This window comes from Primulina eburnea, chromosome 15 (genome assembly GCF_022965805.1).
Source record: "Primulina eburnea isolate SZY01 chromosome 15, ASM2296580v1, whole genome shotgun sequence".
Lineage (NCBI taxonomy): Eukaryota > Viridiplantae > Streptophyta > Magnoliopsida > Lamiales > Gesneriaceae > Primulina > Primulina eburnea.
The window spans coordinates 5,877,658-5,897,031 of NC_133115.1; the positions used below are offsets into that span (position 1 = coordinate 5,877,658).

At 35.2% G+C, this 19,374-nt stretch overlaps 2 protein-coding genes across 4 annotated transcripts; both read left to right on the forward strand.

Annotated features, from left to right (window-relative positions):
- The first annotated feature begins 1,515 nt into the window (after nt 1-1,515).
- LOC140814086 (protein EMSY-LIKE 3-like) lies at nt 1,516-7,920 on the forward strand. 2 transcript variants are annotated; one of them, XM_073172953.1, is made up of 10 exons: nt 1,516-1,819; nt 4,224-4,435; nt 4,513-4,622; nt 4,731-4,983; nt 5,072-5,287; nt 5,365-5,433; nt 6,783-6,998; nt 7,068-7,136; nt 7,226-7,289; nt 7,549-7,920. In XM_073172953.1, exons 1-10 carry the CDS (start codon nt 1,792-1,794, stop codon nt 7,587-7,589), a joined length of 1,278 nt encoding a protein of 425 aa, XP_073029054.1. In that variant the 5' UTR covers nt 1,516-1,791; the 3' UTR covers nt 7,590-7,920. The 2 variants fall into 2 exon arrangements, with proteins under 2 accessions (XP_073029054.1, XP_073029052.1); XM_073172951.1 differs by having other exon boundaries at nt 1,517-1,819; nt 7,546-7,920.
- Nucleotides 7,921-16,734: 8,814 nt separating this feature from the next.
- On the forward strand, nt 16,735-19,346 carry LOC140814890 (zinc finger CCCH domain-containing protein 14-like). 2 transcript variants are annotated; one of them, XM_073173986.1, is made up of 3 exons: nt 16,735-17,014; nt 17,363-17,420; nt 18,288-19,346. In XM_073173986.1, exons 1-3 carry the CDS (start codon nt 16,939-16,941, stop codon nt 19,015-19,017), a joined length of 864 nt encoding a protein of 287 aa, XP_073030087.1. In that variant the 5' UTR covers nt 16,735-16,938; the 3' UTR covers nt 19,018-19,346. The 2 variants fall into 2 exon arrangements, with proteins under 2 accessions (XP_073030087.1, XP_073030088.1); XM_073173987.1 differs by lacking the exon at nt 17,363-17,420.
- The last annotated feature ends 28 nt before the right edge of the window (nt 19,347-19,374 follow it).

The following is a 19,374-nucleotide window of genomic DNA, read 5'->3' on the forward strand; positions in this document are numbered from 1 at the left end:
CTAAGTCCAGGTAGTAAAAGCTCGGGTAGTACAACTTGTAGACATTGCTCCACATCACGGTTATTCACCCTAGCACCTTGGTACAATTGTCATCTCCGAGTTCACATGTATGAGGTACCATGACTTGATCATCGTTCGGATGTCTTTTGATGCACTTATGTGTTATATGACTAGGCTAAAATAAGTATGTGTCGTCAGATATAAATGTATTTTTGTCATTTTTATTTTTTTAGAGAGTTTGTGCAAATGTTTTTAGATTCAGAGAGTTAAAATAAATTTGAGTTGTGGTTTGGAGATTTATCAACAATTTACCTTACAAAATATACCTATTTCAATATAAATAATTATAATGTCATTCAGATATAAATCTTCCATTCGGTTAATTGATGAAGACTTTGGTTGGAGTACCGACAAAGAGCAACAAAAATAAATTATAATGATGACAAAATATAAATAAAATTTATTTTCATTCTTCGAACGTGTATTTTTGGTTAATTATTGAGAGGTTTATATGATATTTGTATTGTTTTATTAATAGAGTATGTCTCTTGTGAGACGGTCTCACGAATCTTTATCTGTGAGACGGGTCAACCCTACCGATATTTACAATAAAAAATAATACTCTTAGCATAAAAAATAATATTTTTTCATGGATGACCTAAATAAGATATCCGTCTCACAAAATACGATCCGTGAGACAGTCTCACACAAGTTTTTGCCTTATTAATAATAGTGATGTATACAACAAAAATGCTGGAGTTTTTTTTTTTTTTTTTTTTTTTTTTTTTTTTTTTTTTTCACAAACGCATTGGTATCATTAGTTCATTGCGTACCATCCCCTCAGACTCTAAATTTCTGGCAATTTTTTTTTTATTTAAATCATCCACCCTAATGTTTAAAGGACTAAAATAATAATAAAAAAATAATCGTATAAATGGGTAAATTTTAATGCTAGGATATGAAAGATTTTAAATTTATAATTTAAAAAACGTGCCTGACTTATTTTTCGATCAAGAAATCGTTTTATTTTTGAAATTAAAATAATTTACTTTAATATTTTGGATTTTTATTCTTATATTAATTTTTAACAATATATTTATATTAATATTAATATTAATTGAATCAATTCTTTAAAATAAGGTTTTTTCTTAGACATAAATATTTTTTAACTCTGACATAGTATATTATTAATATGTAATACAAAAACTCACATGAGACCGTCTCACGGATTAATTTTGAGAATAGATGCAAAATATTACTTTTAATGTAAAAAATATTACATTTCACTATAAGTATGGATCTGCCCAATCTGTCTGGTATGTACAGATTTGTGAGATCGTCTCATATGAGAATAACTTTATTTAATGTTGTGATATGATGAATTTAATATATATATATATATATATATATAAAATTAAATTGTAGAATGATTATAATTAAAATAAACTTTAAGGTATAAACTTCTAATTAATTAATAATAATTCATCGTCCGATTCTTCCCTAATTAGCACGTGCGAACAAGCGTGGACTCAAACCCCACAATCCTTAACCTAATTTCGTAGACCCAATTCGCGTACGCGTGCGCAAACTCGAAAAGCTCGCAAATTACACAAAATCGATTCGACGCCTCTCGTATTATGCTCTTTTCGTTGTGTTAACTTGGTAAAGTTGCGATCTTTAGTAGCATTTTCTGCGAGCTTCTGTAGTTTCGAGGTGAAATTCTAGGGTTTCGTTTTTTGAGCTGCGACATATTTCGATTTCGGTGTGCAAAAGTAAAAGCAAAAGCTGGCTATGGACTACGAGCCGTACGACAGCAGCGGTTTGTAATACTCTCTGAAGTGCATGAAGATTCGGTTACAGCTAGTAAATCGTGTTTAAATCGATTTTCGTAGTTAATTGGAGTTGGGGTTTCAAAAATGGGGATCAGGTCTTGTGGAAGTTATGTGCATTGTTGTCTTGATGAGGGTTTTATTAACTATGTTTGTTATGTCAGTTCAATTAAACGTTGGGGTATGAAGTATTGGGTGTTCCTTCGAAAAACAGGATTTTGCTATATTTTGTAGCTTGACCTTTTGGCTTGGAACTTTACAACTTTCTTTTCCACTTGAGAATTTCTTGAGATGTTTCTAGTTTGAAATTGGAAAAGGTTAGGGGTATTTGATTAAAGCAGTCATTTTGACTTTATCTTTTCGGGCGTTATATCAAATTATTTGTTGCAATATTATTTGATAATTTATTTGTTGATGACCTTTTGCAAAACTTTCTGTATTCTCGTAAAAGTTTGGTTATTTTGCATATCTGGGAAATTTATGGTTCAGTGTGATTGTCTGTTACCAACTCGATAGGTTTGTTAAATAATTTCTGAAATGTTTAGAAAAATTTAATGATAATGAGAAGATAGGACAAACACATGGTTTTCAGAATTTGCAGTTATTGAATGATCAAAGATTGAAAAAGATATTGCAGATTTTCATGATGTGACTGGGAAGAAAAGTAAAAATAAGTTTAGGTTGATGAATTTTGACCGAGAAAGGATATGGTTTGATCCCATGCGTCCCTTGATTGTACCATATGTTTCATTAAAAGCTTCTTCTTTCAATTGGTGTTTGTTTGAGGCTTTACGTACCAACAAAATATTGTTTTAGTATTTTGATACCTGGCAGAACGAATTATGCTAACTCCGAGGAGAAGGATCAGCTTTCAAATGAGAAGAAATAAAAAAAAAGTTTTTATGCAATTTCAGTTATTTTCATGTATAAAATTTTATATGGTTGATGAACTCCAATTGGTACTTGTGAAAATTTACTGATTTTTGGTCGAAATGAAGCATTAGTAGATTTTGTTTTATTAACGCTTGCTATTAGGGGAGTAGTGGGACTATATTCATATGCATACATTATGTTTTAGGTTAGGTTACTATTATACTACGTTTGACTCGTGAATGTGAGCTTATAATTGTTTGGAGATTGTTTGATCATTTTTTCCCAATTCGCCTTGTCTGATCCTTTTCTTTCTGGTCATCCACTGACATAATTGTGAACTATATACTACGTTAAGTCATCCACGGACATAATTATTACCAATTTCAAAATAAATGCACATTCATTTTCACACTTTACTGTTCCACGTCTCTTTTGGAACTTGTGCTTCTTTTAATGCATTACATTGGTTGACCAAAGTCTTCATTGTTGGGTGGTACATACTATAACCTTTTTTTTTTATAGGAAACGATTATTTATTAATAATAAAGGATAAAGGATTACATGAGTGGACTAGTAGTCCACTGTCTAATGTCACTCAACACATCTCAACACTTTAACAATGCAATACGGAAAAATCTAGAGAATAATCTAGCAATACACAAGTTCCCAATGTCTCATTAAGTCAAAGAAGGAGACATTCGTAAAGTCTTTGTGATTTCCAAGCCATAATGCTATGTTGATCTTGATTTTATCCCAACATTTTTCTGAATTTTCCTCAGTGTCTTCAAAGATTCTTCGGTTTCTTTCCAACCATACCGTCCAACAAATGCATTGAACCACTGTTTGCCAAAATATTCTTCCTCTATACCCTTTTTGGCTGTCCCAAATCCATAATGAGAAGCTGTTTTATTGACTTTGGATTGACCCACACTAGCCTCAGCTCTTGCAATGCTCTAACCCACAGAGACGTGTTTTATATTCTTGGAAACAGGTGCAACTTAAGTTGTTGTGCGGCAGATCCTTTTCTTGTTCTCTGACTTTTTTGTTCCATTCCATTACTGTGATTTTTGGGGAGAATAATCTCTTTTGATGTCAATAACTTGGATCCCTAGTATTAGTTTACTTTAGTTTTCAATATACTTTGTTGTACTTTCTTTGTTGTCTGGTACCGATGTAGGTTAGATAAGCTGATCTCCTGATCCTTATTAAGTTGGTTTTGTCCCTTATATTATGAATATTGGAATTTATTTATGATTCAAAATATTGTGTTGGATCACCTTACATTTTGACTTAAAAGCATATGCCAATACTATTGTATTGTGCATATTTGGGAAGGTGAATATGATGTAAGAATTGGGGTATTCGAGAGAATCACATGTTATAATAATTGTAGATTTAAGAGCAACCTGAGTTCAGATTACATGTTTGTTATTCCACTTGCCATGGGAATTTTTAGCATTTGGTTTTATGTGCCTTGTTCGGCAAAATTTGTGATTTTTTCCCGCTCCATCGCCGTTGTAGGAACTGATGATGATTTTCCGCCACCACATCAAAATAGAATGTCACGAGGTGGCCGCATTTCCGGTAATGGAAGGCCTGCTAACTTTGGTTCAGTGCCATATCCCAGGGTGTATGAGGAGACTGATATGGAAGCTAAAATTCATCAGCTTGAGCAAGAAGCGTACATTTCAATTCTAAGAGCCTTTAAAGCTCAAGCTGATGCCATTACTTGGGTAATTTTTATCACATTCATCATGTGAATTTTGGCATGAAAATTTGATGAGATGTGACTGAATGATGATTTTTTCAGGAGAAGGAAGGTTTAATTACAGAACTCAGAAGAGAATTGAGATTATCAAATGAAGAACACAGGGATCTTCTTAGTAGGGTCAACGCAGATGAAACAATCCGAAGAATAAGGTTTGGGCAAGTTTTTCCTTTTATGGGAACCATATCCTGTTTTCAAGTTTAATGATGTAACTCATGCTTTCTTCATTTTCGTACAAAAATTATGGGGTTAAAAATCAGGGAGTGGAGACAGTCTGTTGGGCTTCAACCATCCATGCGAGGTACCAGTCAAGCTGTCCATGATCCAATACCCAGTCCTTCCGTCTCAGCTTCTCGTAAAAAACAGAAGATAGCTCCTTCACTACCTTCTCAGTCCTTTGGTGCGCCATCACCTGCTTTCCACCCACAGGTGCTGGCTACAGCAAACCAGCCGTCTTCATCAGCTGCAAAGCGTGGGCCCACGATGGGTGCAAAAGGCAAAAAGCATAAAACTGTGAGTGTAGGATTCATTATTTGCTCAGTTTAATTCTTCTGCAATCTGCTGGTACTGATTTTCAGTTACAATATGTTTTATGGGTCAGGTACCAGCCGTGGCATCGTCAATGAAAATGCAGTATCCCTCTGGTCCAACTGGAAGAGGTAAATTTGGTAACCACATTTCAACTGGTGGCCTTGCAGCAAATGGGCTTGCAGAAGGTGCTTCATTTGATCCATTGATTGGAAGGAAAGTCAGAACCAGATGGCCTGATGATAAATGTTTCTATGAAGCTGTAATAACTAATTATAATCCTGATGAGGTATATCTAAATTTCTTGTGATTTGACGACTTCGATTATGTCAATTTATGATTAACTTTTGCTGTATGGTTTTCCAGGGCCTACATGCTCTCATGTACGATATAGGCACTCCACATGAAACATGGGAATGGGTTAACCTGTCAGAGGTATATACACACTTTTTTCTCCTGTTGTATATCTGTTGAAAATGGTATTCTATGGGATTCTTTATCCATTTCACCATTTCTTTGCTATTGATGTGTTGTGTGTTAACACAAAATATTGAATTCAATGTTGATGAATTCGGTACCTACATTTAGCAATAGCTTGATGTGTTCACAAGTTCTTCAATAGTTTCCGTTTTTAAATTATTTCTTTCAAACCAACGTTCACTATTCAACCATAATATTGGTGAGGAAAAGACTACTTAAGAATCATAGTGTAAATAATCACACAGGTGGAACCTTTGCTTTGAATTATTCTTTTATAGATCATGTAATTGTTAGATTCTGATCATGAAATCATAAATTTTTAGGTTTCCTTTCATGTCACCTCTTTAAATGGAGTCATGATTGAGATATGATGTGAATTTACATCCTCGGTTTCACTTCTTTGTATTTTGGCTGAAAAAACTTTCCTAGCATATATTTTTTTAATGTGCTTTTGTTGGAAAAAAAGTGGTGTTTGGTTAGTTTTTTCCTTTTTAAAGTGTAGTTAAAACTTAAAAAGCTCAAAATTGATCTTTGCAACAGGTTTATACTTTATGGTCAGAATTGACTCACGTCATTCCCTTGAGACTTGAGACCATTAGATTTTTCTAGTCATTGGCTTCTCAATTTCCTTGGGAATCATTCTACATTGTGCATTTTTGTGATGTTATCATTTGCTCATGTTAAAATAATTTTTATTCTGTATATTTTTTTCATAACAATGAATGACCGTCTTATCTGGGTTGGTGTTGCTTGCATTATTGTGAAAGCGCTATAATTCTTGAAAAATAATGGTGGGGCCAAAGATTTTACTTTTTCGAGTGCGTACTTGCTACCAAGTTTTAATGTGCAATGCTATGTAAATTGGTTTTACATTGAGACACATGTTCTCATGTTGTAGTCACTGATATATGTCCTTGCATTGCAACCAATGATCTTGTCACATAATTACTTGATGTATATGGTAATGTCGTTAGAGTAAGGAGTAGAAATGTTATATGATGCTTACGATGTCTTGGAATAAGGTAAATCTTATGTTTGATATAAATCTTTTCCTGACCACTTAATCCCCATATGAATTGCAACGAAATGGAAAAAGGAAAATTGAAGCCTAGCTGACTATTGGTATGTGAGTAGTCTCTACAAGCCGTAGTGCAAGTTTCCTTTTTGTGTAGTAGACTGCTAGTGGCAGCACCATGGAACAAAAACTAGAGGAAAATTTACTGGAAGAAATTAGAAAACAATTTATTGTTCAATTTTTGAAAAACAAAGATATCTTTCTTATTTTGGCTGTTTTTGCTATGAAGATTTCTCCTGAAGATATACAATGGGATGAAGGTTATGGAGGACCAGGCCATGGGTTGGATCGGGCTGTTGGGAGAGACATTGTTCCAGGTGCAGGAAGAGGAAGAGGGCTAACAAAAAGTCAATCCAGAAAGGGCTTTCCACCAACACAGAATGGCATTGGAAAGAAAGCGCGAGATGATATACAGTTGCTTCAAACTGATGGTCTAATTAAGGAGGTACCAAACAGTTGCTCACAGTACTCAGAAAATGCCATGTGCTATCAATTGATTGTTGAGATTTGACAGGTGGAGAGGGTTTTTGGTGCTAGTCATCCAGACCCTGTGGAGATGGAGAAAGCAATGAAAGTGCTGAAGGTTAGACAGAACACCAATATCTGCTATTTTTCCCCTAAATTTGAACTTTTGTTTAGATTGGCTTATCGATGTTATCTTTATCTTATCAGGACCATGAACAGGCACTAACTGATGCCATTGCGAAGCTTGCAGACATTTCTGACGATGAAAGTGGTATATGTTTGTGTTATCCCTATGTTTTTTCTGGTTTATCATATCGACAACAATATGGTAATTTTTGCCTTGGAGTTTTATACCTTACATCTTGGAGTCATCACATGGTATTGTGATCTATTCTCTCATAAAAGCTCTGTAACTCCATACTTCTGTTGTAGTATTTCTTTTGTGAAGTTTTATTCATGATCTCTGTTGTCATAAAACTTCCTTAATGAGTATCCAATCAACTTTTTTTTTGGCCATTTTGTGACAGAAGAGGGTTGCCACTTCTTACACGGGCAAGCAAAGAGAGAGTAAGTTGCAAGACTATCGTGGATGAAAAATGAATGGGAAGGAGCCAGAGCTTCCATGGGGGATGGTGCAGAAAAAGGGAGTGTTTTGAATCGAACAGCGTCATTCATGTCATGAAATTGCATATAGAAAGAGAAGCGATGGTAACATTGTTTAACTCTGTTGTATAATTTTATATATCTTAGTAACCTTTCCTTGTACTTGGATTATTATAGTCGACTAATTTAGCAAAGGCTCAGTCGTAGATGGGGTGGCGTTTACATTTTTTTTCCCTTTATAACAGGTTAGTGTTTGTGTAAAATCATCACAGTTGGCTTCTTGTTATCATTTGTTTTAAGATTTTTGTTCTGCTTTTTTGTTACCAACGGAAAAACAAAAATAAATGAAACGATAGTTTTTAGCTTTGTTTTAATTTCAATTCTAAAACAGTTGTTTGATATTTGATTTCAATTCTAAAAGAAACAGGTGTTATTTACATGTAAGGGCCATGGTTAAAATGGGAAAAAGTAAAATTAAGCGTCATATTTACACAATAATAATAAAAAAAATTGAACAAAATTAATTTTTGCCAACAATAATATTTAAAAGATTGTCCAGAATAATCGAAATATATTAATATCATCCAAGAGTAATTGAATGATTGCGTTTGAGTTATTATATGATTTAAAATATTTGATTTGTTTGAGTTATTATATGATTTAAAATATTTGAGTTGTATCGTTATTATTGACTATAATTTTGGTCAAATAAAATGACAAATATTGGTCATATAATTGATATCAAATGTAAGGTTACGAGTTTGATTCATATTTTTTTTCAAGAAATGCAATTATAGAGAGGAAGATTGTTGGGTGCAATAATTGTCATTGTTAAAAAAGATCGAACCATGACGTTTTAGCTGTTGTATTGTTTAAAATATTTGAGTTGCACAATTATTATTATTTATAACTTTTGGTAAAATAAGTTGCATCATTGCCATTAACAATAATTTTTGATAAAACAACAATTTATCGACCTATTAAATGTTGATTGCTTTTTTCCCCCCTTAAATATGAAAAATTAAAATTCTTAATAAATAAGCATGCCACTTTTCATCACGAGAATACATTTTACTACAACTAAAAATCCCATGCATTCCAATAAAAAAAGCATGTCGACACAAATTTTTTTTTTCACACTCGAGCTCAAGCATGTGTAGAATGATTTTACAATGAGCCATTATATCAATTATTTTGTATCAATCATTTTTTTATGAAAATGTTTCACTCAAGTTACTATTTAATTCAATCGTATCTTATTATAAATACATTTTAAATTTACAAGTTTTCCATGTGGGTCTAGGTATTACAATCACGTCACCTCTTGACTCTTGATCTACTAGTGCCGAGAATCTAGAGATGATTCCTACGGGTTCAAGAGATGACTCTTGTGATGTATCACTTCGTCCCGCAAGTTCAAGAGGTGGTTTCACACATGTAGCACTTTGTCTTGTATGATATTTATTTCTCGGTGTTCGTGTAAGGTCCAAAATTAAGACGACGTAATCCAATAGCATGCAAATTCAGGGAAAATGAGAAATAGCTAATTAAATTATTTTAATTGCTAAATTGATATGTTTATATGGCTTTAAAGTAGTTTTCTACTTGAAGGCATAAAACTGTACTTTTGAAGGTTATTCGAGTTGCGATTGAGGAACGGAGACCGATGACTGAAAAATGAAAAATATTTTTATTAGAAAATTGTTTTTAATTATTTAAAATAAGGTTGATGTTTTTTATTATTTTTTGAAAAAAAAAAGAGTTTTTAGGTGATTTTATACGTCGAGACGTAATTTTTATCGATATTCGATTTTCAACAAAGTTACGAACTTTTTTGACAACTCAGCTAATAATTTCACGAACTTTCTAAAAGAAATAAGTTTTAATTGCACTATTGGGCTTATTGGGTCTAGTATAACATACTAATGGGCCCAAACCTGTACACAAGTTTTATTATCAAATATTAAGCCCAAAACCCTGCCCCATATTTTTATATACGCACGCCCCCTTCCCCTAATTTTCACAAGACTCCTAGCACCCTCTAAACACACGGCACACACACGTTTTTGCAAGAGGAAAACTTCGGTTTTTGGAGGAAATTTCAGCCGAGGGTTTCTCATCGCCGTGTTTCGTATCATCATCATATTTTTGTGGGTTATATACACAAATATTATAGAACTAATAAGTCAAATTCTATAAGATGAGAGAAAACTCGAAGAATGGATGATATGAAATGAGGAGAGGGAGCTCTATTTTATAGAGCTCACCGTCAGCGTGAAAATACGTATATAACACGTTATTCGTCTGAATATCCTTCGTCAAAATTTTGCCAACCTTGTTTTAAAATTTCGAAGCCTGCAAAATTTGTTTATAAATGTGTCCCTACCTCATTTAATGCATATTGCCGACATTTCTCCTACTTGTAGATTTGATTGAGAATCAAGACATCTCCACACATCCTTTCATTCTTGCCATTATCTGCTGCTTACGTTTCTACTAGGCTACTTAAGGATCTACACCACTCAAACTTATCAATGTTAATTGGCTTGGTCAAAAAATCAGCTATGTTCTCTTTTGTATGGATCTTCTGCATCTTCACACTTATTTCTACTACTTCTCGAACAAAGTGAAATAGAACTCCAATGTGTTTCGTCTTGAAATGAAAGGCTGGATTCCTTGCGATGTGCAAGGCACTCTGACTGTCACAAAACAAAGAAACATTCTCTTGTTTGTGCTCGATCTCCTCCAATAACCTTTTTATCTATATTGCCTCCTTGCAAGCTTGAGTAGCTGCCATATATTCTGCTTCCGTCGTAGATAACGCCACGACTGTTTGCAGTTTTGAAACCTAGCTTACTGCTCCCCTCGCAAGTGTAGATACATAACCAGTAACAGATTTCCTTTTATCTGGATCACATGCATAATCTGAATCAACATAGTCCCTGAGTGTAAAATCCGATTCTCCATAACACAATGCAGCATTTGAGGTACCCTTAATGTATCTAAGGATCCTCTTGACAGTGCTCCAATGCTCTCGTCCAGGATTCGTCATATACCGACTAACTGCTCCCACTGGTTGAATAATGTCCGGTCTTGTACAAATCATGGCATACATAAAACTTCACACTGCTGATGCATATGGTACTCGAGACATCTCCATCCTCTCTACTTCACTGCTAGGACACATCTCGGAAGATAACTTGAAGTTAACAGGAAGAGGGGTCAAAATTGGCTTACTATCTTGCATGTTCAAGCGTTGCAAGATTTTCTTCAAATAATTTTTTTGGAAAGCCAAATCTTTCTGTTACTTCTATCCCAATGAACTTGCATCCCTAGAATCTTGTTTGTTGGTCCCATGTCCTTCATATCAAATTCCCTAGCCAACTGTGCCTTCAATCCTTGAACCCGATCTTTGTAGGGCCTGCTACCAACATGTCACCCACATACAACAACAAAATGATACAATCATCACCAGACCTCTTGAAATTTGTACAAGGGTATGCACTCTGTCTGTTGTATCCAAGGCTAAATATATAGGAATCAAATCTCTTGTACCAACACCTCGTCGTCTGTTTGAGACCGTACAGAGATTTGTTCAACCTACAAACCAAGTTCACTTTGTCTTTTTTTTTTCGCAAAACCTTCTGGCTGGGGCATATAGATTTCTTCTTCAAGATCTTCATGAAGAAACACTGTTTTTACATCCAACTGTTCTAGATGTAGGTCAAACACCACACATAATGCCAGAACTACTCTGACTCTTGTAAGCTGAACCACAAGAGAAAATATCTCATTGAAGTCAATGCCTTCTTTCTGAGCATATCCTTTTACCATCAATCTAGCACGATACCGATCCACTTGATTATTGTCATCACGCTTGATCTTATAGACCCATCTGTTACCAATGATTTTCCTCCTTCGTGGTAGTGTAACAAGATCCCAAGTTTCGTTCTTGTCTAATGGTTCCAACTCTTCTTGCATTGCTATCATCCACAATGATACATCCGAGCTTTGGGTGGCTTCATGGAAACTCGATGGTTCACTATCCTCTGATAATAGACAATATGCAAGATTGCTTTCAGTGACATAATCTGAAAGCCAACTTGGTGGTTTTCTGTCTCGATTTGACTGCCTCATATTGAAAACCTCAGATTCAACATGTCCTTGTTCTTCGTACTCTGGTACTGCTTCACAAGAAATTTGACCTTCGTCTGTCTATTTTCCCCCTGAAATATAATAGTTTCTTAATTCAGTGTGTCTTTGTCTCCTTTTACTTTATCTTCCTCAAAGATAACATCTACGCTGGTGAGAAACTTGTGAACAGTAGGATCCCACAAGCGAAACCCCTTTACTCCATCAGCATAACCTAAGAAGATTCATTTTCTGGATTTCGAATCCAAATTCGATCTTTCTTTCTCATTGTACAGAACGTACACATGAACTCCAAATGTATGCAAATGAGAATAATCAGCCGGCTTCCCAGTCCTCATCTCCATTGGGGTCTTCAGATCAATCGCCATTGAAGGAGAACGATTGATAATATAACAAGCGGTTTTGACTGCTTCCGTCCAAAATGACTTGTCTAGACCTGCAGTTCTCAACATAGCTCTTGTACTGTCCAACAAGGTTCTATTCATCCGCTCCTGTTACTCATTATGTTGAAGTATGTAAGCCGTCGTGAACTGTCTTTGATGCCCTCATGTTGACAATATGCATCAAATTCGTCACTGGTATATTTTCCTCAAATGTCAATTCTCAGACACTTGATTTTCTTTTCAGAATCAAGTTCAACCCATGCTTTGAAATCTTTGAAGATCTGGAAAACATCTTATTTCTTCTTGATTGGATACACCCAACATCTCCTAGAGAAATCATCAATGAACGAGACAAAATATCTCTCTTCTCCTAGGGATACAACCGGTGCTTGCCAAACATCCGAATGAATCAGCTCCAATATGCTTTTTCTCCTGGCAGTAGAAGTGACAAACTTTAATCTATGTTGTTTGCTGGTAACACAATGCTCAAAAAAAGGTCATGACACTTTTTTAATTCCAACCAGCTTCCGTTCTGAGAGAATTTTCAACTCTCGTTCTGACATATGCCCGAGCTTTCTATGCCATAACATTGTTAATTTTTCTCGTGAACCAATTGATGCAATGGCTAGTTCCGCCTCTTTGTGTGTTTCTCCCAAAAGTACATATAGATTTGCAGCAACTTTTTCCGCCTTCATAACCACAAGCGCACCATTCACAATTTTCATGATCCCATTCTCGATACGGGTTTTGCTCCCGATGTCATCCAATTGCCCCAAAGACAAAAGATTATTCGTCAGTCCCTTCACATGTCATACCTCATGTATAGTGCGAATGGTGTCATCAAACATTTTTATTTTGATGGTACCGATCCCAGCGATTTTCAAGACATGATCATTTCTCATGAATACATATCCTCCTGAGATTGGTTCATAATGAACAAACAATTCTCTTCAAGACGTCATGTGTCACGTCGCTCCTGAATCCATAATCCACGTATCACAAAATTTGTATATGCCTTCTGCATCCGTTGCTGATTCGCTGAATAATATTTCACCACCGCTTGAAGTGCTGGCCACATTTCCTTGAGAACTTTTCTCGATACTCGTACACTCTTTCTTGAAGTTCCATTTTGCCACCACATTTAAAGCAATAAATATTTTTCTTCTTACTTCTCGACTTTGGTCTACCTCGTCTTTGGCTCCTACTATAGTCATGGTCCATAAATCTTTCTCTTATCATCGGTAAAGCCTCTGTCTGCTTCAAAGTTACCAACCTATCTTCTTTATTCTTGTGTCGAATTTCTTCTCCGAGAACTGCAGTTAAGACATCGTCGAATTTTAGAGAGTCCATAAGAATATTGTTGGTTATGTTGATGATAAGTTGATCAATGAATCTGATATACTTTGAAGTAGAAGCTCTGCACGTTCATTTTCCTCTATTTTATGTCACATAGAAGTGAGTTGGGCAAATATAGTATTTAGGCTACGTTTGGTTGGAAAGATAGGATAAATTAATGATTAGTATGTAAATGATGAAGAAAATGATTGTGGTAGGATTGTAATATATGGTGTAAAATAATATTATGTTTGGTAAGATTTTTAAGTGTAGGATAATTTTGAATTTTTTGATGAAAAGACAAAATTGCCCTTCCCCTTCGCGGCATTGGCGACAGTGGCGGCGGGGGCCGGCCGGAAATGGTCGGTCGGAAACGGCTGACGGGGGCGACGGCCGGAAACGGCCAGCCGGCGGGCGGGCGGCCGGCGGCCGTCGGCGGTCGGCCGGTGGTAGGCCGGCGGGGGTCGTGGCGGCGGCAGCGGTAGGTGGCGAGAAGTGGTTGTGAGTTTGAATATAATAGAGGGGTAAAAATAGGAGGTATTAAGAGTTGGATAAATAATCCTAGGGAGTTAGGAGATATTATTTTAACCTACCTAATATAACCTAATCCATTCATAGGAGGGATTGAATTGGTTAAATAATCACGCGTACCAAACAGATGACTAGGCAGGATAAAAAAAATAATACCCTCTAATCCTGCCAGCCAAACACTCCCTTAGTGTATTGATACGATCGGTCATCGATGAGGTTTCCGCCATCCGAAGAGTATAAAGCCTTCTCTTTAAAAAAATCATGTTGTGTAGCGACTTGAACTCGTACATCTTTGTCAAAGTATCCCAGATAACTTTGGTTGTTTTTATCTCAGAGATACTTGACAGTACTTCATCTGCTATAGCCAAGTGTAAATTGGCAATAATATTATCATTCATCTCATTCCACTTTTGATCGTCCGTGATTTCCACCGGTCTATCTCTAATAGACGCCAAGCAATTTTCTTTTCTTAAAGTTGCTTGTATCTTTATTTTCCACAACATAAAATTGCTTCTATCGAACTTTGTTATCTTGTACATGTCCGCCATTATGTCTACAACAATTTAGTAGACTGAACAAAATAATCCCGCCTTAATAAAAAAAAACTCAAAAAGTCTTTTCTGATGTAGAAGATCAGTCTAGGCTGCGACCAAAGAGCATAATTAGAATCAGAATTTTAAGAAAATTTTAAACCAAGGCTATGATACTACTTGTTGGTCTCACGTGCGATAATTTGAGATAATAAATATGAAAATAAAGAATAAACTGGATATCAAGATTTACGTGAAACCCCTACAAATTATTAGGGTAAAAACCAAGAGTAAAGTGAAAAGAAATTTGCTTGTATCTTTATTTTCACGTACGAAAATAAAGTTGCTTGTATCTTTATTTTCCACAACATAAAATTGATTATGTTGAACATTGTTATCTCGTACATGCCTGCAATTATGTCTACAAAAATTTACTAGACTGAACAAAATAATCCCGCCTTAATAAAAAAAACTCAAAAAATCTTTTCTAATGTGGAAGATCAGTCTAGGCTGCAACCACAAAGCATACTTAGAGTCAGAATTTTAAGAAATTTTAAACCAAGGCTATGATACCACTTGTTGGTCTCATGTGCGATAATTTGAGATAATAAATATGAAAATAAAGAATAAATTGGATACCGAGATTTACATGAAACCCCTATAATTTTTAGGGTAAAAACCACGGACAAGATGAAAATAATTTTCACTATAATATTTTACGATGTACAACTTACTAATTATGTTTTCAAAGATAACAAACTCTCTTAATACAGGAAGCTCCATTTCATTGTTAGACATTGACTTGACTTATTTCCTCCTGAATAGACAGAAGAATTCTTTATGTATCTGGTGTGAACAACAAAACAGCCGCACAATTTTGATTCAAATTGAAGAATTTATACAGAGTCTTGAGCGAGAAGTAATAACATGCAGAAGGATGGGATGTTTTCTATTAAAGCTGGATAAATAAGAGGTTGTTCAGTTCTTTCCATTAAGGAAGATGTCGAACAAAGATTGAAATTTTCGTCAGGACACATTGCTTATGTATAGTGCATGAAACAAGTTTCAATGGCCCTTAGAGAATATGTTGAGGGAGATCAATTTTAGCTGGCAAAGTTACACTTGGAAAGCACATCAATTAAATTCTAAAAAGCGGAAAGAATATTCAAATGAGTGAGATCGTGGAAAAAATGGAACGACTCTCTAGAAATGGAAGAAAAGGAAGATATCGGCAGACAACATGCAACATAGTTCAACTCAGCACCCATTTGAATATTCTTTCCGGGAAGAAATGGAATGACTCTCTAGAAGTAGAAGAAAAGAAAGATATCGGCAGACAACATGAAACACAGTTTAACTCAGCACAAAATATGCAAATTCTCTCTACAAAATCTCTAGTTTTCATCTTCAAACAATTTTTAACCTTTTATTTTACTTCCAAGTTGCTTACGTCTTTTTCATTACAAATTTCAGCAAGTTTTATTGTAATTTTCATATTTGCGAATTCAGTGATTTATGAAAATAAAATCATGTTGATAGCTTGTTTTCTTCAATTTCCAATGTTATTTACATCAATTTCTTTATTTTGGTGAGTAGATTTACTATAGATTAACAGTCAAGTTTAGGATTCACATTGCTTGATTTCATAGAATTTATTTTTTTATTATTTTTACACAAACAGGTGCTACACGCACATGTTATAAAAATTGTGCACACACACTATTAATATCTTACATATAATTATACGATACATCTCATTCTCATATATATACATGCAAGTGTAGTTCAAGTCCTAATAGGATATGACTATCTACCATCCATAGTTCTCCATATATGCTACTTATTCTATATAGGGAAATTTTTTAAAAGTTTTGTATGGTCAAAAATCTAATCTTAGCAAAAGAACAACTGACAATATTTTTTTATTTAGATTCAACAAAATATTTTAAAATAATATGATAATGTGAACATAATTAAAATTTGAAAAATTTGCATAAATCCATACAAATCTAGAATATTTCTAAAAAAAATTGAATAAATCTTTAATTATTTAGAATTGTACCATCTGAAATCAAAGTAGTACTTTTACAATCAGGCCGAGCCCGATTAATTGGGCCCATAAGGGTAACGGCCCAATTCTTGAACATATCTGAACTGCAAAATTAATAAAGTTTCAGCGGAGTGAAATGAGACCGCCACTGTTTTATCCTCGCCCCCAAAACCCCTCGGGCTAACTAGGGTTTTGATTCTCAAATTTTTCTCTGCCCTGAAACGGTTTTCCTTTCGATACATTTGGCTGAAGCTTTGCAGCAAATAGGATTTCGTATAATCAGAAAGTTTGGTTTTCTCAGGTGTCAGTTGTAGTGTAGAAGAGCTTGCAGTGGTTATGGATTCTGGACGGAAAAGAGGAAGACAAGACGCTGATTTTTCCGGGAATGGTGGTTTCAAGCGGCCCAAGGAAGGTTAGAGTTTGATCTTCGTTTTCGTCTCTTTTTACCAAATATTCGCTTCTTTATGTTTCTATCGATTTAGAATTTTCGAATTTGGTGTACGACTAGTGCTGGACTGCTGGGATTGATTATTTAACGTGGAGTGTCGAAATGGGTGTTTGTGAAAATGAGCTTATTTTTAGCTTCGAGTTGCAGTACATACTAAAATCCAAAAGCTTCTCTTCTTTATTAGCTCATACTGGATATTTAAATTTACGATATTTATGTTGGGGTAACTGTATCTGGATATTTTATAGGTTATGGAATGTGAAAGTCATTGAAATATTGAACTGAATTAAGGAAATTAATTTTCTCGTACAGAAATGGACTCCTTTACTGGTGTAGGAAGCAAATCAAAGCCATGCACGAAGTTTTTCAGGTTCTAATCTAAATCCATTAAAAAAATAAGGCTCTCAGAGTTGTTGTTTTATTCATACCACCTAGACTGTTAATGGAAGAACTTTATGCGGTCAAATATGTGATTTTGTTGTGATATATACATAATGAAAATCTCATCTCTCTTTCCAACCAGTGAGTAAAATTGAGGTTTTTGTTTCTTTCTGCCCTCGGGAGGAATTTTAAATGCTTTTTATCGTTAAATCTATTTTTCAGGAGTTCCTTATCTCAAATATGAATGGAAATGATAATCATTGTTTCACATTTATCTTAGCTATTTTATTACAGTTCCTGTAAAAGGTTATTCTGTGCTTTCGTTAACTTATTTTATTACAGTTCCTGTAAACTGTTATTCTGTGCTTTGGTTAACCCGATTTTACACATCTTTGATGTCGATTTACGAGTATTTTTATTGTGCTCAATTGTTATACCATGCTCTTGTCATCCCATTCTCTCTCTCTCTCTCTCTCAGTTTTATTAAATTATTTATTTGGCTTTGAAGTTCTTGAGTTGCTGCAATTTTAAAAAATTGGTTTTCTTGAAGAACCTAAGCTGATTGCATTAACTATCAATAATAACATCTTGTACTGACATACAAAAACAAAAGAAAAGTACACCAATCGAACCCTTCCTTCTATTTGTATCTGCCAATTTTATAAGCATCTGAACACTAAATTTCTTATTGTTCTTGTTGACCAATGACGCCTTCAGTAAGCATATGATTCAGCAAAGTTAATGCATTCATTTTGCCACACTGTTTGTGGAACAATATAAAGCTTAGATTGCTGCTGTGATGCCAAATTTTCTGTATCTTGTTTGTAATTGTGTGCCTTTATTTCTTATGATGCAGCACGTCAGGGTGTGCTTTTGGCGATTCTTGCCACTTCATGCATTATATTCCAGGTTATAATGCACATACCCAGCTAGCAAACATGAGTGGCCGTAATGCTGTTCCTGCTAGAAATGTAGAATTCCCTGATGGTCCTGCTCCAACCATGAAAACAAAGATGTGCAACAGGATTAACACTCCCGAAGGGTGCAGGTTTGGTGACAAATGCCACTTTGCGCACAGCGAGATGGAGCTCGGAAATTCTAATACTCCAGGTTATGAAGATCCACGCAGTTTGGGACCAATGGGTTCATCCCGATGGCGTGAATCGTTGCCACATGGAATATCCGTGGGAAGCTTTGGTGCATCAGCGACAGCAAAGATTAGCATAGACTCTTCTTTTGCTGGACCTATTATTGGTAAGAATGGTGCAAACTCAAAGCAGATTTGTCGACAAACTGGGGTTAAGCTTTCTATAAGGGACCACGAGACTGATCCAAATCAGAGAAACATCGAGCTTGAAGGTACATTTGATCAGATCAAAGAAGCTAGTGCTATGGTTCAACAGCTTATCAGGAGTCTTGGTGCTTCAACTAGCCGCCCAGAAAAGCCGGCGAGTTCATTTGGTCGAGGTGTCCCACAGAATCATTATAAGAAAAAAATGTGTGAAAATTTTCCTAAAGGATTGTGCACTTACGGAGAAAAGTGTCATTTCGCCCATTCTGCAAGTGAATTGCGGTTGTCTGATTGAGCAGCCTTGTGACTTGAGCATTGCCAATGTTTATAGCAATCATACTTTTGGAACAAATGCAGGAGATTGATCCCCTCGATGCTAGCAGCCACACCCGAAAAATGGGACAAACTGGCTCATGACATGCTGAACCCAGGATGAGTTTTTAGCGTAGAATCTCAGACTTAGAAGCTCCTAATTTTTCTCTCAACTTTTTTCCTTGCCATATACTCTTTCCTTATTGAAATTGCTGTTTCTTTATTAAAGTAGTTTATGTTGAAAGTCTAGTTTACACTACCTGCGATTTATTCTCATAATAGCTAATGAAACAACCATGTTAGGAGGCACAATCATTTGAGTAGTTTACTAAGTTTGTAC

Bases quoted from the DNA above. Each gene is read 5' to 3' on its own strand.
- LOC140814086 (XM_073172951.1), top strand. From the start codon at position 1,792: ATGGACTACGAGCCGTACGACAGCAGCG. The intron at 4,623-4,730 runs GTTTGGGCAAGT...GTTAAAAATCAG, and splicing joins GAAACAATCCGAAGAATAAG to GGAGTGGAGACAGTCTGTTG. The intron at 5,288-5,364 runs GTATATCTAAAT...ATGGTTTTCCAG, and splicing joins CTAATTATAATCCTGATGAG to GGCCTACATGCTCTCATGTA.
- LOC140814890 (XM_073173986.1), top strand. From the start codon at position 16,939: ATGGATTCTGGACGGAAAAGAGGAAGACAAGACGCTGATTTTTCCGGG. The intron at 17,015-17,362 runs GTTAGAGTTTGA...TTTCTCGTACAG, and splicing joins TTTCAAGCGGCCCAAGGAAG to AAATGGACTCCTTTACTGGT. The intron at 17,421-18,287 runs GTTCTAATCTAA...CTTATGATGCAG, and splicing joins CCATGCACGAAGTTTTTCAG to CACGTCAGGGTGTGCTTTTG.